Source organism: Syngnathus acus, chromosome 16 (genome assembly GCF_901709675.1).
Source record: "Syngnathus acus chromosome 16, fSynAcu1.2, whole genome shotgun sequence".
In the NCBI taxonomy this organism is placed as follows: Eukaryota; Metazoa; Chordata; class Actinopteri; order Syngnathiformes; family Syngnathidae; genus Syngnathus; species Syngnathus acus.
In genome coordinates, this window is record NC_051101.1 from 7,076,221 (window position 1) to 7,093,359 (window position 17,139).

At 38.8% G+C, this 17,139-nt stretch overlaps 2 protein-coding genes and 1 long non-coding RNA gene across 5 annotated transcripts; 2 read left to right on the plus strand and 1 right to left on the minus strand.

Moving 5' to 3' along the window:
- The first annotated feature begins 416 nt into the window (after window positions 1-416).
- On the plus strand, window positions 417-8,694 carry LOC119135867 (phosphatidylinositol-3-phosphatase SAC1-B). Its single transcript, XM_037273838.1, has 20 exons — window positions 417-509; window positions 913-1,010; window positions 1,150-1,224; window positions 1,303-1,430; window positions 1,638-1,787; window positions 2,234-2,293; window positions 2,445-2,478; window positions 2,598-2,699; window positions 3,021-3,106; window positions 3,550-3,636; window positions 3,736-3,804; window positions 3,899-3,978; window positions 4,052-4,150; window positions 4,682-4,820; window positions 5,097-5,166; window positions 5,282-5,354; window positions 5,653-5,746; window positions 7,035-7,127; window positions 7,201-7,258; window positions 7,348-8,694. The coding sequence occupies exons 1-20, from the start codon at window positions 481-483 to the stop codon at window positions 7,482-7,484; spliced, it is 1,761 nt and encodes a 586-aa protein (XP_037129733.1). The 5' UTR covers window positions 417-480; the 3' UTR covers window positions 7,485-8,694.
- LOC119135869 lies at window positions 3,066-15,413 on the minus strand. 3 transcript variants are annotated; one of them, XR_005100627.1, is made up of 4 exons: window positions 15,143-15,413; window positions 7,323-7,457; window positions 3,278-3,434; window positions 3,066-3,156 (listed from the first exon to the last, which is right to left on the minus strand). It is a non-coding gene; the product is annotated as an uncharacterized LOC119135869 (long non-coding RNA). The 3 variants fall into 3 exon arrangements; XR_005100628.1 differs by having other exon boundaries at window positions 3,100-3,425; XR_005100626.1 differs by having other exon boundaries at window positions 3,100-3,434.
- LOC119135868 (sodium- and chloride-dependent transporter XTRP3A-like) lies at window positions 9,865-14,775 on the plus strand. The gene is made up of 11 exons (XM_037273839.1): window positions 9,865-9,996; window positions 10,553-10,693; window positions 10,821-10,912; window positions 11,013-11,240; window positions 11,374-11,484; window positions 11,588-11,829; window positions 11,983-12,145; window positions 12,921-13,122; window positions 13,741-13,900; window positions 13,970-14,135; window positions 14,503-14,775. Exons 1-11 carry the CDS (start codon window positions 9,873-9,875, stop codon window positions 14,659-14,661), a joined length of 1,788 nt encoding a protein of 595 aa, XP_037129734.1. The 5' UTR covers window positions 9,865-9,872; the 3' UTR covers window positions 14,662-14,775.
- Window positions 15,414-17,139: the final 1,726 nt, after the last annotated feature.

Here is a 17,139-nt window from a genome sequence, read left to right on the forward strand (position 1 = left end):
GCACACCGAAAATGAGTATTTGCCCGATTAAGCGTAAAATGTTTTTTAAATTGTGAATTAATTAAGGAGGAGAAAAAAAAAACGCCTTGACGCTATCTGGCCCTTTTTTTTTGGAAAAAGTGTTTACACCCTTAACCTAATAGCAACCCTCAGCACGAGCAACTGATAGCAAGCGATTTCTACAGCAGTTTTTCTACATCTACTATATGGAAATATTTTAATACATACTGGTTATCCTGTTTTATGTTTTCGTACTGGTCTTGTTAGTGTTACCGACAAATGCAAACCAAGTTTATAACAAGAGCATTCGCTTTTAAGAACGCAATCTTGAATAAAAATTGACAAGAAATGAATGCACTATTTCATGAATCATGAGTAATTTGGCGCATGCGTAGTCACAATGAGTACCCTTGCTTGTTATGACGGAAGTAGTCGGTGTGGGCTGACACGTCACGGACGGACGAGGTTACCGAATGAAAGATGGCGAGCACCTATGAGAGTTTTAACTTGTAAGTGCTGGGAACATTCACTTTGTTTTATAGTACAAGACAATGTAGGCATTAGGCATCTGTTTTACTGGCAGGTTAGATCTAACCACTTACAGCCTTGTACTGGTTTAACGCGTACGTCACGGGTTCCGCGACGTAAACACGATTGACACTCGACAAAGTTTTATTGATCAATGTTACATTTTTTGGCTTTGATAACCGATTTAAGACCCATTTAAGTGTTGTAATGAATGGCCTAATCTGTTTCCCAATCTGAATGTTTGTTGCTGTTGTTCTACCAGTTTTAGCCGCATTTTCTTTCAGCCAATTGATACGCTTCCTCCTCTAGCTTGTTTCTGTTCAATTGCTTTCTTTTGCGAGAATGAAGCTCGAGGTGTTGGGCGTCCTTTTCTGCACATTACAGGCGCACCACAGCTGATAAATTTTACATCGAGGCTTGTGACGATGGATCTGTGGACGTGTTGGCCATCGATAGGGTGTCAACTGAGATGACGCTCACAGGTAAGCATTCAAAAATTGGTAAACATTTGTGAGATCACTCTTCATGAATGAGTTAATCTTCACAAATTGAATGATATTTAGGCTACATATTGATTTCCTGTGCACTAACTACTGCCCTCGGATGTCCCATTGTCCACAGTTAAGAGGGACATTCCTGCATCTGCTGAGACCAGGCCAATATGTGGACTCATGGGGACCATACGCTTGGTGGCAGGTAGTATGTTAAATTATAAACTGGAAAATCGTTGGTCTTTGACAATCTCAATATCATCATCCTTCCTGGTTGTGTTAGGTATGTACCTGATCATCATCACTAAGAAGAAGAAGGTGGGGGACCTCCTGGGCCATGCTGTATGGAAGGCTCTGGACTTTGACGTAATCTCCTATAAGAAGACAATACTGCACCTAACAGACAGCCAGGTAGACTATTCTTATTTGACTGCAATGATTGTACTTGTGACCCAAGTTTTTAGTCAGCTTTTGATGATATCCGTTGTCTCTTGTGTCATTCAAGAATATTAAACAGACGTAAATACAATGCGTACATGGCTATAGGCACGATTTTTGCAGCATGGTGCAAAAAGCCTCTGTTGTGTCCTGCGGTGTTCACTTTTCATTATTCTACAGATGCTAGACAACAAGACCTATTTGTCAATGATCAACAACGTCCTACACACAGACAGCTTCTACTTTGCAACAGACTACGACTTGACCCACACTCTGCAACGTCTGGCCAACACCAGTCCTGAATTTCACGAGATGAGCCTTCTTGAAAGGGTGAGTTTCCTGCGTGTTGTCTACTCATTCTACAGATGGATGAGTTTCCACTGACCTCTTTAAAAGAGTTAAGAGCAAGTTCGCATTCTAACTCATGTGCACATCCAGTGGGCTATCTTATTGAGCTTAGAGTTTTGGTTCTGTCTCCATCATAAATCCAAAACCCTGTTTCCACCAGAGTACAGTTTTTTTCATGCATTTTCTAGTGTTTGTATTGGTATTAGTGGTTAAGACTACTCCTATGACCATGCACTACTTTTAAATATTTTTTTTAATTAGTGTACCAACCACAGTAATTTTTACATTAAAGTTGGATCTAGAGGAACATTTTTTGTTTTGATTGGTCGACAGACCTTTTGACAGTGGGAATGGGAAGAACGCAAACAAACTTGTCATTAATATCCTCAAAGGATGTGTAGAAAAGCTTATTTTACTTGTAATTACAGGCAGATCAACGTTTTGTCTGGAATGGCTACCTGTTGAGGGAATTTATTGCACAGCCTGAGGTAAGGCATTTGTTGGCTTCTTTTTGGATATAAATGGGAGACTCCGCATATCATGCGTCTTATATTGCTACAGTTTAACTTTGAAGAATTTTGACTCCTACTGCTGAAAGTTAGTCATAATCTTTCCTGCTTTTTTTTTTTTTTTAAACAGTTACACAAGTTTGTGTACCCAGTTGTCCATGGATGTATCCTTTGATTATTAAAACACTTGGGTGGCAGCTAGGGGGGGGAATTGTCATCCTAGGCCCGTAGCTCTGACTCCTGACCTTTACAGTTTTATTTTCTTAACACTCATGTTGACCAGTCATCACAATGAAGTCAAGCTGCATCAATGGGAAATTTTTTGACTGGAGTATCATCTCCAGAAGGAGCTGTTTCAGGGCTGGTGTCCGCTACTATGTCCGAGGTAACAACACTTTTAGCCACACTGTACTGAATGACAGTGTCATGTCATTGGGCAGTAATAGTTTGATGGATAAATATGGTCACAAAGATGAAGAACTTGAAAAAATAGTAGTGTGTTAATCTTGTTAAGATTGACGTTGTCCACTTGTACTTACAATAACTCATCCTTCTGTTTGTATCTGTGATGTTTAAACATCATTTGAACTCAAGTTCTTTTTCCAAGTGAAATTCAGGCACATCTAGTGGATATGAGGTCTACTTGTGTATTGCTTGATGGGGGCCACAGGCCACCATGTTTGTAACTTCTTTTTTTCATTGCCAGGCATTGATTCCGAGGGCCATGCTGCTAATTACGTGGAGACCGAGCAGATAGTGCAGTACAACAGTGCCAAGGCTTCCTTTGTTCAGGTCAGATGATGAATCCCCATTGGAGCGATTTTCCGATGTGTCATGAAGTGCTGTATTTGAGGAAGAATAATCATCTGTTTGTCATGTACACACCCAAGTACATAAATGATCTCTTCATTTGGAGTAAACACAGTTAGTGGCACACACTGAAGCAGGGAGCTACTTAAGTACCCGCAGAGCAGATTGGAGTGTCTGTGTCTTGATCAACGATACCACAGCCAAGTGTCCAGGATGTTGGTGGGCGATGGTCTTTAACCAGGGTCCACAAATTGGCAGGCGGCAATCAAACATTCAGCTCAGCTGCTTTGTCTCTTGCTGTCTAAAAGAACTTGAAAAGTCAAGGATTTGGTAAATCCACCAGGAATAATGTTTGATTTGCTTCATCAAAATAATCGTAATCATAAAGTACACAGTGATATCAGTTTGTTTGATCTCCTTTTCAGACAAGAGGCTCAATACCCTTTTACTGGTCCCAAAGGCCCAACCTCAAGTACAAGCCAAGGCCACAGATCAGCAAAACAGTCAACCACGTAAACTACTCTTTTGCATGACTCTACCTACTCATTAAAGACTTTTATTTTGGTAGTTAACTTGTGTGGTTTGTCTTTTCCTGCTTTTATTTGCTTCAGCTGGATGGATTTCAGAGACACTTCGATTCACAGATAATTCTTTATGGGAAGCAAGTCATTTTGAATCTGGTAAGTTTACGTGTGACTTAATTGTTTTTTGTGCTCACTCACATAACATACTTAAATTGACCTAAATACAAATTATTTTCCCCTCTTCTTTCAGATCAACCAGAAAGGCTCAGAAAATCCACTCGAGAAGACTTTTGACAAGATGGTGGGTAGCTTAGGAAACGGCACCATCAAGTAAGAGTCGTCCATTATACACGTTCCTCTTCACGTATGGCTCTCTTTTTGCTCAACATATGGTTTTCTTCAGGTACATAGCGTTTGACTTCCACAAAGAGTGCAGTCGGATGAGGTGGCATCGTCTGCACATCCTGTTGGACATGGTTGCTGAAATCCAGGAGGAATTTGGGTCAGTTTGCTTCTGTTTTTATGTTTTAGTAGAAAGGTTGTAACCTCACACAGTAGGGCTGTTAATATTGAACATTTTTAGAATTTATTATTCTACTGATTATTCCAACGATTAATCGAATAATAGGGGACATTTTTATTTTGCATGAAAGTGTTACAAAATCATTTAAATTTTTCCCCTGTTTATTTTCTATCGTTTAGTGATAAAAACAACTAAATAATATTCAACAATAACAACCAAATGTTTTGAAAATGATTCAGTTAGAGGTGCGGTTATTTTTCAAAGTAAAAGCAGACGTTTGCAAATGTCTTGTTTTAATTAACACACAATAATAAGTTGTTTTCATGAATGACTACAAAAAAATAATGAATAATTACTCTTGAGAGGATGAGATTAGAGGATTTGGACAATTCTAAGGTAAAAAATGACTGTTCAATCAAGTGTTTCAAGACAAGCAAACAAATTGTAGTCCCTGAATTTAACGCCATGAATTTGCCATATAACTGAAATAACAGTGGATTTGGGGCACAGGTACTTCTTGGTGGATTCAGATGGCAAGGTACTGTTAAACCAAGAGGGGACGTTTCGGAGCAACTGCATGGACTGTCTGGACCGTACCAATGTCATTCAGAGCCTGCTGGCCAGACGCTCACTTCAAGCACAGCTGCGGGTAGGACGCCTATGCTACAAGCAGTAAATAAAGTTGTCAAAACAACACAACTCGAAATGTCTCTTGAAGTAGTGACACACATGATAGAGGTGTTGCTGTAAACTACTCCACTCTGCTTTCATGTTGCAGATCTCATATAATGTATTGATGTTGTACTATACTCAATGGAGCAAACGGTTACAGTATATTCCAATAGATGGCAGCACAGCCATGTCAGTAAAACAAAAACAAAAAAAAAGTGATTTGTGGTCAAGTGATGTTTGTTATTCATCACAGAAAATGGGCGTCCTCCACATGAACCAGCCCATTGAGGATCAAGCAGACTTTGAAAAAATGTACAAAAATGGTGAGCTGTCACACCGTGCTTTTAGTTATTCTTGACTTTATGTAACTACAACTATTTACTCTCTTCAAGTCCTAAAATTAAGTATGGTCTTGCTTTTGACGTCTTTTCCCTGCAGCTTGGGCTGACAACGCAGATGCATGTGCTAAACAATATGCAGGCACTGGAGCATTGAAGACCGACTTCACCAGGTTCGTTATTAAAAACAGCTACTTTTACACATTGGTCAACTTCACTGCAGTGGTTCACCGACTGAACAATTGTCAAAGTGAAGTGATGAATAATGACTTTAGGTCGATGCAAGTAGAAAGAAACCTTATACACTATCCAAAGTGAAGTTTGTTTATTCCCTGTACACACATATTCATATGCATTTTTCTTTTCAGTTGTGTATAATGTTTGACATATTTTCATGCCTTGTTTTTTATTTTATACAAACCTTCCAGAGACATTTTAATCATGCATGTTTTTTTTCCGTTTTTTCTTTAGAACAGGCAAGAGAACTCAATGGGGGCTGCTGATGGACGGCTGGAACTCCATGATTCGATATTATAAAAACAACTTTTCTGATGGATTTAGACAGGTACAGTATGTCTCAATTAGTGAGACAAACGCAACCTTTTTCATTCATATTTATTTTACATTGCAGTTAGTGTATAAAAATGGCCATATGAAGGACCACCCTCTGACAGATTAAATTCATAAGTGACAAACCAGCTACACACAGATTGAATTCGGCATCTTTTGTGTCAAGTTAGGATTGGGAGCTACAAATCGCTTCAACCGAAAGTTTTAATCACAGGTACTTTAAATGGTGGCAATTGTGTGCTGATCCCTATTTATCCCGATTGCTTAATTCTGAACACAACCTCATCCCCATTTAGAAGACTGCACATGCTCTTGTGCAGCTATATTGATGGCTTTATGGTACTTCTACCTCTTGTTTTGCTTCATTTGAGTTGTACAGACTATAGATTAACCAATCGTGGCGGAAAGGTTTGAATGATTTAGCTTGGTTTCATGTAAACGCACGTGGAAGGATTTTGGACCGAGACAATATTTTTTCTAAATTCATTGCAAATAACTGAGACGAAGTTGTGGTTAGTAATTTAGCATGTGGCTTGGCAAGAATTGGCAAGTTTCTCATGTCACCACATTGCAAAATTAATTCTGATCTCGATATCAAATTGGCCTCCTGCCAAAAATTGCCAACTTTGTTGTCAATGCGGTGGCCAAAGTACAGGACACCTGCTCATGAACTTGTGATTTAGCGGCTTCATAAAGCATGAAAACAAAAGCCGAACTTTGAAGCCACTAGATTCATTAGTCATTCTTTTGTACTGATTCTATTGTAGCCATTTCAGACTTTATTACAGGTGACAGTCCTAACAACATGCACATGCAAAACACGTGGAGCTCCACTATATCTCTTTTATAGTTTATGATGGAATGCATCACCAATCATCCAAGCCATGACAGTCCACACATGATTTGTACGCACAATGAGATTGAAAAATAACAACTTGAAGCCATCTGAAGAATGTCATCGCTATTCAGTTCAACTTGACTGAAGACCTGCAATTTTAGTTCAGCTCGAAAATACATAGAGTTGTCTGCGTTACTCTAATAGCTTGGCTTTTTTCTGTCAACACTACTATAATCTCTTCCCAAATACAATATACTCTATCTCATGATCACCTACACTTGCCTATGCAAAAAAAATTATGTAAACAAATGAACGATCAAATTGAAATCCACGTACATTTTCTTATACAAAGTAATAAAATTTATTTTTACTAATGGGTTGACAGTGCATAACTGTTCAGAAATTTCACTCGCCCTGTCTTAATATTGAAAGCTTTGAGTTACAGGACTCTATCGATCTATTTCTTGGTAACTTTGCTGTGGATGAAGCTGATGTGACTACACCACTGCGTGACCCCAAAGATTGGAAATTTCTGACGGTAAGACTTAGGCAAGTTAATGCAGTTTTAGTTTGCCTTTCTTTTAATGCAACTTTTTTTTTGTCTTTCTCAGTTGCCTATCATCATGGTGGTCGCATTCTCTATGTGTATTATCTGCTTGCTAATGGCTGGTAAGACAAACAACATTGAAGGTTGAAAAATGATTGAGTACACAATTTAAAGTACGTTACTTACTCATAAATCTGGCATTCCTCCGTAGGTGACACATGGACGGAGACTCTAGCTTATGTCCTGTTCTGGGGAACGGCCAGCGTGGTTACATGTGGTCTCATCCTCTTCAATGGACGTGACTTCGTCGATGCGCCAAAGCTGGTCCAGAAAGAAAAGATGGACTGAATGTGTGCGTGTGGAAAGCAGCTCCGCCCTAGCGAGCTCACCACCTCATCCTCAGCCTTTTCATCGCTTTATCCCCAGCAGCAGCATCATCAGGCATGGAGCCTTTACTAGTACACAGGGGAGAGTTGAGGATGCCGGTGAGCCAGCAGGGCCGCCTCTTGCAAGACAAGGCACGCAAAACTGTGTGCATGGACCTGCTGCTATCCACACGGCTCTAACACAGAGACAGGACAGTCTGGCACAGGCTGACATGTACGCTGAACTTAGCTCTTATTCAATGTCACTGTACCTATTTTTAGAAGACAATTGGGGGATTTATATAAAATTTCACTTTTGCCCCACTCATTGGGATCAAACTCAGAAAAGCTGTAAATTATTTACTGTATGTCAGGTTTGCCTTTTCATCTATCTATCCATTTTCTGAACTACTACTCACGATGCTCACGAAAGTGCTGGAGCCTATCCTAGCTGGCAGTAGGCAGGCGACACCTTAAACCGGTTGCCAGCCAATCACAGGGCACATACGCAGACGAACAACTGCCTGCTCTCACACTCACACCTACCAGCAATTTGGAGTGATCCATTTGTTTTTGGGGATGTGGGAGGAAACCGGATCACTCGGAGGAAACCCACGCAGGCACGGGGAGAACATGCAAACTCCACACAGGAGGCCCAGAGCCGGAATCGAAACCACAACCTCCACACTGTGAGACGGACGTGCTAACCAGTGCGTCACCGTGTCACCCTTGCCTTTTCATAAAGTACATTATTATGCCAACATACATGGACCACCCACAAGAATGATACCCAAGATATGATACCCAATAACAAATCAAATATTCTGCTTTGACAGGAATTTTACTTTGGATCATCACTGTGCTTCATCATACTGAGGACTATTAATGATTATTATTAAGTTAACCAGAAATGGACACAGTTCTGATTCTGAAATCACGTCTGTTCACAACATTGTTAAATGATTACTTCTCAAAGTGTCAACCAAACCAAGCATTTTATACTATGGCAGAAAGTTAGTTAGCCCCCAGCTAAAAAACATTGATTTCTCCCTGACATTGTCACATTATTTTCTAATGCTATGACACAATACGCTAGTTTGTGTCATACGGTTGTACCAATAAGTCTGGGAGAAGAACTATTAATGCACGTTTCATCAATAAGAATGTGATTATAAAGTTTCTCCTAAAAGTTATAACTTTGATTTTTCTGCATCATGTCAGAACCATCCATGAAAAGCCCATCAAGACAGAATTTACCTGCAAAATGTAAACCTAATCTCTAAAATAATGTACAGTAAAGTTTGTTCTTTGGGAGTCCTTTATTACTCCATACAGGAATCCTGGCATAAATCAACAACAGACTTTGGGTTTGCTGGAATGACAGATACTTTGAAATAGACTTGGCTCTGACAAGTGTAGTTTTTGTCTATCAACAGAATCCCTGTAGTGCTCAGTCCGTCACTACCAACAGAATGTCCTTCAGTCCACCACTGGTTAATGCATATGTGTCAAACTCAAGTCCCGGGGGCAAGATAAGGCCCGCCACATCATTTTATATGGCCCGCGAAGACAAATTTTGCATTCACTTTGTGTCATTACTAAAATTACAAATTGTCTTCACTTTAAAAAAAAAAAAAAAATAGAGACATTGCTAGCATTTTTATTACATTTGTCTTTTTAAAATATTTTTGACTAGTCTCTGATTTTCAGTTTGTTGTGTAGCCTATACTGTATGTCTAGAAGACGTTGACAGTCATAATGGTCTTCCGAGGGAAACTATGACTCTGATGCGGCCCGTGACAAAAATGGGTTTTACACCCCTGGGTTAATGTGTAACATAAACCGAAGCCTTAAACGAATCCATTGCAAGGCAATAGATTGATGCGATGAATCATGAGGTGCAGTCGCTCAGAGACAAAACAATTTCCCCGACCAAGTTACCCAGTTGATAAACAAAGCTTGTTATATTGCATGTATACCCAAAAGATGGTTGTAGACTATGATGAGACTTTATCACCCACTGCAAACAAGACTACCATTAAGTGCTAATACAAAAGTTGGTACCATATAACCTGATTTTACCATGCAAACAAAAACTTCAAATTACACAAGATTGCAAAAATGCAAACGCGTAACAAGATTTGTACTGACTGCATGAACTTATATGGTGAAATTAATTAAGTGCTTTGAAGATATGATCGAGGACATTGATACAATAACAAAATAAAACATTTATGGGGATAATAAAGTGTCTACTTAGATGCTCCGCCTCCTGCCACCATTCAAGTTGTAATCACAGCATTGTTAAGAGGCTGAAGGGGGTCTGTCAACTCACACAACCTGTTGACATTTATTCACTTGAGACACGGACATGGGGAAAGATGCTCGACCCAACTGGGACAGTCCCTTGCAGTTCCTGTTGGCCTGTGTTTCTTATGCCATTGGGCTGGGGAATGTTTGGCGATTTCCATACCTGTGCCAAATGCACGGCGGAGGTGAGACCTGACAATGTCATTTTTGTCCTTTGGCACATTTTCTTCCCTAAAATCATCAAGTTTGACAGTTAGGACAAGCTCTTGATTATTTTTACTTCAACATGCATGGCTTTAATTTGGAGGACTAAAAGTGCCAAAATGACATACAGTATGAAATGAATAAAAGTCATTCATTTATGTATCATTTACTAATTAAATATGGAATTAAATAAATCAAATAAGTAAATGGGCCATTAAATAATTTATAATTAAATAATATAATTTAATAATTATTCCAGAGTTGATAAAATAATAATGTAAATAACACCCACAAAACAGGCAAAAATAGCTATAATAAAATCATTATTTCTCTGAAAGTTAAGTTCAAGTGGAAATTCCAAGTTCTATTATTGTATAATGAATATTATCATCATTATATAATCATGTATTATTCCATCCATCCATTTTCTGTACCGTTTGGATGGATGGGTAGATGTACGTATTGTATTTTTTTTCTGCTTCATTCTGTATATGGAACCTATTAAATAATGTATTTAATTGTGGGTTTCTCCAACAGGGGGTTTCTTGATTCCATATCTTGTGATGCTGTTTATTGAGGGTGTGCCTTTATTCTACATGGAGATTGCTATTGGTCAAAAGATGCGCTTGGGAAGCATCGGGGCCTGGTCGGCCATTAACCCGTATTTGGGAGGAGTGGGTAAGTCCTCAAAACCACATTTAGAGATGATACTTAACTAAATAACCAACTTCTTGAGTTCTGTAGGCTGACGGTAAAACGCAAATTCATCACAGAAATAATTTTCACCTGAATTCTCTAATTTCAGGTCTCGCTAGTGTTGTAGCATCTGTGTATCTTTGCCTCTACTACAACATTATCAATGCATGGAGTTTCTGGTACCTCTTTAACTCATTTCAAGTGAGCTACTAAATATCTTACTGGACATAATTGAATTTCTGTATGAATTTCTGAGCTCATTCATTCCTTTCTGATGACTTTCATTGGTTTACATTCACAGTCTGTCCTGCCCTGGTCAGATTGTCCCGTTAATTCCAACCAGACCGGACTTGTAGAAGAGTGCCAAAAGGCTTCTTCGACTCAATACTTCTTTTTTAGAGAAACATTGAACATTTCTTCTTCGATTGAAGAGAATGGAGGCATCCACACAGGTCAGGCTTTGTGTCTCATGGTGGCCTGGGTGATCACATACTTCTGCAATATCCATGGAATAAAGTCATCTGGGAAGGTAGGAGAAGTTTGAAAAAGTTTGCAGCGAAATACTAGGATAAACGTCTGCAAACAAAGAAAGAAAAAAATGCTCTGTCTTCAATACGAAGAGGCTTGACAGAATGAAAATTTTGTTATTTGACTGTCTGCAGGTGGTTTATTTCACTTCCACATTTCCTTATGTGGTCCTCATGATCTACCTCATCCGGGGTTTGACTCTTCCTGGTGCCATTCATGGTATCAAGTACATGTTCACGCCCAAGGTAAGGCCGTATTAATAATTTTTTATGTATGTTTCTGCTTGGGCCAAAGAGAATATACAAGCACTTGTGCTTGAATGTTGACGATATGTTTACATGCTTTTAGATGGAAGAACTAGCCAATCCTATTGCATGGATAAATGCTGCCACTCAGATTTTTTTTTCTCTGGGTTTGGGATACGGGTGGCTCATAGCCTTTTCCAGCTATAATCAATACAACAACAACTTTGAGCCACAGGCCTTCATTGTTACACTCATCAACAGTGGAACTTCAATCTTTGCTTCCATTGTCACCTTTTCCATTTATGGCTTTAAAGCCACAGTTAACTATGAGAACTGCCTGGAGAGGTGAGTGGATGTCTTGCTCATCTTTGTCTATGATTGATGATTCAAATGTAGTGAGTGTAGCCAAATATTCATTAATTAGTCTTAGGAGTGTTACTGCTTAGTACTCAAATGTCTGTTTTTAAAGAGTGACCGTACTCGTGTCGTCTCTTCCAGGACACGTATTTTGCTGCTAAATACTTTTGATTTGGCGGAGAACACTATCAACATAAACAATGTGTTTGACTGGATGAAAACACTCAATGCAACATACCCGGAGCAGTTTGCTGAACTTGGCAATAAACTGGAAGCCTGTGACCTAAATGATGAACTAGACACGGTAAGGTCTTTATCATGCTACTCCTCTTGCATTGGTGTAATAATAAATAACAATAATAATAACACAAGATTCTTATATTAAGGCATGATATAGTTATGAGTCTGTTGGAGAAAGCGCTCCTCTGCTGCTGCTGTGTCAATTTTTGCATCATTAGCAAACTGCCAATCAAACACTTTCCATTCTTGGTTATTTTTCTCACCTGGCTGTAAACATGCTCTTGTTTGTTAATTAAAATACATACATGTTAGGGTTTACAGATTAGCTTGATCGTGTGATTATGTTGGAATGTAGACTAGAATTATTAACTTTGTTTAAACCTTTTACCTTTCCTTGACTCTGAAAAGTTTAACCATTCAGTTGTTGAAACTTTCCAAATGGTGTGGAAACATGCTTGCTTAGTTAGTCAACTAAAATGCTCCACTAGTTTCTGTTTCCACAACCTTGTAAAACAATGAGCTGGGACCCTCCGCACTGATTAACCAGTTGCTGAGGTGACCACCAAACATGTCCAATGTCACCCCCACCCTGCTTGTTCTCAATAAATATGCTCTTGCAAGAGGCCTGAGCCAGACCTCATTCGATCATCGCTGTACGCACAGCGACGAATGGTTCTCCATTTGCAAATGCTTAAAAAGGGCATACTGTCTCCCGTGTGGTTCTTGCAAAAATAAGTTAGAGTGAGCACCACTCTAACACGAATTAAAGTAGATTGGAGTCATAAACTCTTATCACGTAACTCTGTTGTTGTTTTTTTTTCTCCTCTCATTTGTTTCAGGCAGTGCAAGGGGTCGGTCTTGCTTTCATTCTGTACAGTGAAGCCATTCAAAACATGCCCCTACCTCAGTTGTGGTCAGTGTTGTACTTCCTCATGCTTCTGCTTCTGGGATTGGGCAGCATGCTGGGCAGTGTGTCCGCCATCACCACCCCACTACAAGACTTAAAAATATTGTCTAACGTTAGCGATGAGGCTTTAAACGGTAAGACCTGGATAGATGTTAGGTCAAATAGTCTAGTGGGCTAAAATGTGTTCAATCTTCACATCTGCGTTTGAATTCTTTTTTTTAGAAAGTTCAATTTAATTGCTTGTATTTATTATACTTGTATTGCTTTTCAGTAACACCCCCACACTTGGATTTGGGTTAGCCTGCAGTGTGAATAATCAGGCACTAATCTTTGAATCATATGTTCTGGAGGAGGGAAACATCCAAAATAATACAGGAGTTGGTGACCTCTGTTGTAGATAGAGTGTAATCTATACCTGTTTAAACTGAAACTATTGGACCAAGGCATGGCAATGGGTTAATTGTACCTTCTGCCATCTAGTGGGAGACAATTTAACTGTTCATCATACATTGCAGGCATCAATAAATGAACTGAGAAAGGAGCAGATGCATCATTTCAGAAGTAAGGGGATAAAGTGTTGAGGAGCACGTCAACTCTTTCAGCCAACTGCTCCTTTCCAAAGTAGAACCTGACAAAATCTGGTTGACTTAAAACAACATGCCACAAACGGTCCATTGCAATCTCAAAGTTTTTTTTTTCTTCTTCTTCAATTGTGCTGTGCATCACCTCTGTGAACTGTGTTTTCCTGTCAGGGACATTGTGTCTAATCCTGCTGCTTCTCGGCCTGGCCTTTACCACCCCATCTGGAAATTACTGGTTTATCATATTCAATGAACACGGAGCGTCTTTCTCCGTGCTCTTTATTGTCCTCGTTGAGATTGTGACTGTCAGTTACGTTTATGGTATTAAAAGGTTTGTAAGTCTCGACAATGTAACAATGATGAGAAAATTCTTGCTGAAAGGATGCTCTGCTCATTGTAGGTTTGTAAAAGACATTGAAGACATGATTGGCCACCGTCCAAACTGGTACTTGAAGATTATGTGGGGGATAGTCAGTCCCCTTCTCCTATTAGTCCTCTTTGTCTTCTATATTGTCACTTATATCAGAGGAGGGACACCCACCTACCAAGCATGGGACAAGGAGCTGGTAAACTTTATTATTATTATTATTATTATTACTCTATATTACTCACCATTCTGCATACATATCAACAATTAAATAATTTTTCCACTTGAAAAAGAATAATATGCTCACATTAATATCACTCACCCACAAACCTATATTGGCTAATTCAAAATAAAACAAATAGGGTTGACGAATGTACATTACCTTGCTTAATTCCAAAAGGTGTATCAAATCAGTCAATATACACATCTTTAATTTTACCACGAGCTACTCAATTAGTGCATTCAAAGGACAAGATGTAGATCACATACATAGAAAGTGCAAACTGATTGTGGACCATCTTGTTTTGCTCGGTGGATGCTGACCATTAACTGTACTGTTGTTTCAGGGAAAGACAGTGTTGATGGGCTACCCTGTTTTTGGTCAAGTCTTCATTGCCATATTGTTGGTGTCTGTCGTCAGCTGTGTTCCCCTCACAGCGCTCCATGTATACTGCATGAATCGGAAATGTTCTAGTACTTTTGCAAAGAAGGCCAGATTTGGTTAGATTCAAATGTATAAGGGTTAGATTCAAATGTATTCAGACTTACATTCCTCGAACCATAACCATTGTAAATTAACTTGTAAATATGTAACTATATCCTTTGCTGTCTGCAGATATGTTTCTGTTGTCAATTGCCAGGATAGTTAAAGATTAAAATAATAATAAATTAAATACAAACGAACGATTTGATGAAAGTTGGATTAATTTTTTATTACATGTATTGAGTTTGTTTCATTATTGTTGTATTAATGAGAAGGGAGATATTGGTTTTTCGACTGCAGTAAACAGGCCAGGTTGTATCATGTCAGATTTCTTATCCAAATTAAATCATTCTCCGTTTTATCTTTTTGGGTTTAAACTTCATACACAACAGAATACATCATAATCACAAAATAACAATCCATCGTCTTTTTGTTATTTGCAATCACTGTGAGTGGGCGACGCGGACGTGCTGTAATGTTTGTAAAGTAGACAGAGCGCTCACCAGTAGTTCGTAGATTGTTTTTGCCTTTTGCAGCGTCACTGGCAGCGTCAGGCAGCGTCACTGATTTTAGTGTCGCCTTAGTCCTCGGTGTGCGGAAATTTGAATGAAGAAGTGTCTGTGTCACCGATTATCTTGCAAACGGACACCTGTGTGCGCGTGGACAGGGAAGGGACGGAGGAGAACGTGCTCGCACCCGATCGTGAGCGCTCACTCATGTGCGCGCTCCCATTCGTACGCGTTTCATTTCTGTGGCTCGCAGGTCCCCGCGACAGTGCCACATATGATTTTCTGACACGATGCTTTAAATCTAGACACGGGTCGGATTTGGCCCGCGAGCCGGACTTTGTGTTACATTAATAAATATGAACCACATCTACAATCATTCAGGCAGACGATGTCAAATATCAACAGATTTTAATGTGCTGTTGCATTAAATGTTTAAAAATATTGTTGAATTATAGTTTTTATTGATTCTTTTGACGCAGCTGTCAACTCAAAATTGACAAGTGACGTCTTTTGGCCACCCTCAGACTTGACACATGCAATATAAGATATTTTTAAAAACTATTAAAAAACCAAAATCTACAACTAGAAAACAACCTGTGTCAAGCATGACATCTTTTGGCCACCCTCAGACCTATACACAAACACACGCACGCACGCACATATTTCTTGTCATTCATGAACAATGTAGCCATTTAGTCATGGCATAATTAATATAAAGAATATAAGAAAGAAAAAAGTGAAAGGTACTACTCTACTGGGTCTTGTACAGTATGGAAACATTTGTCCCGTTTGCCACATGGAGGCAGTAGAACCCTTTAATATCTGACAAAAAATCCCATGTTGAAGGGAGTCGAGTGTTTTTTATTTTGTATACATGTTTTAAACTGTAAACTTCAAAAGTCAACTACATTTCAGGGCTTGGGGTCATGGTTACGGGTTGTAGTCTTGGTCAATTAAGCTTAACGTAACAATGACATTTCTTTTTCTCCAGGCCAATAAAGAAATAAGGAAACAATATAAAGACTAAAATGCATTGTCAACTTTATGATGTGTTTGATGTATCACAATATCTTTTTTTTTTTTTTTATATGATCGTGAGATATAAAACTTTAGCATTTGATTTGGTGTTATTTAGCCGATATAAAATATTTATTACAATGCTGAACTTGCGGAATGAATTAAAAATTCCTTTTTAAGGGGAAGGAAGATAAGACTGTGAGGAAATGGCAAGTTTATAAATGCCACATGCGATAAGCCTCAGATATTCTGGGATTTAGAGACCTGCTGGGCCCAGGTCAAACCTTTGATTCATAAAAGAATTTCTATTCTTTGAATGGAAAACTAGTTACGATTCAAAGGTCAGTGGTGAAGGAACGCAACATAACAAAATAAGGGTTACTGCAGGGCATGTTGTTAACTGAAGGCACGTTAACTGAAATGAATACGAATATTGCAAAATCGACAAAAGTATCCAAACACACTTTTAATTCGATAAATAATAAAAATCTAGATAATGTCAGCATTAGCTACTTTAAATAATACCTAGGAGACTTGAAAATGATTTAATATTCTTGCAAGGAAGAATGTACAAATGTACAGAACTAAAAATGTGATTGCGGATTATACACAAATCACACAATTTACATTCAGTTACATTTTGCATTTCTATTTTGCGTCATGATGGAAACATTCCGCCGTTCCCAGAATTCAAATGGTCGAGTCCTGTCAATCCTAACATCCGTTGTTATCAGGGGAACCATCTTACTATTACTAATCTTACTTTAATATTTCACCTCAAAGACAACAATTCCACTAGTTATTAAAAAGTCTTTAATCAAAACATTCAACATTCCACACAGAGAAATGAGTACAATGAGTGGAGGCTATTTTGTGTGTTTTGGGGTGTTCTCTTGTATTGAGGGGTGCTGGTTGGCCGCTGTTACTTTTTTTCCTTTGTCTTTTAGCTTTGATTTGCTTTGATGGCTTTTATC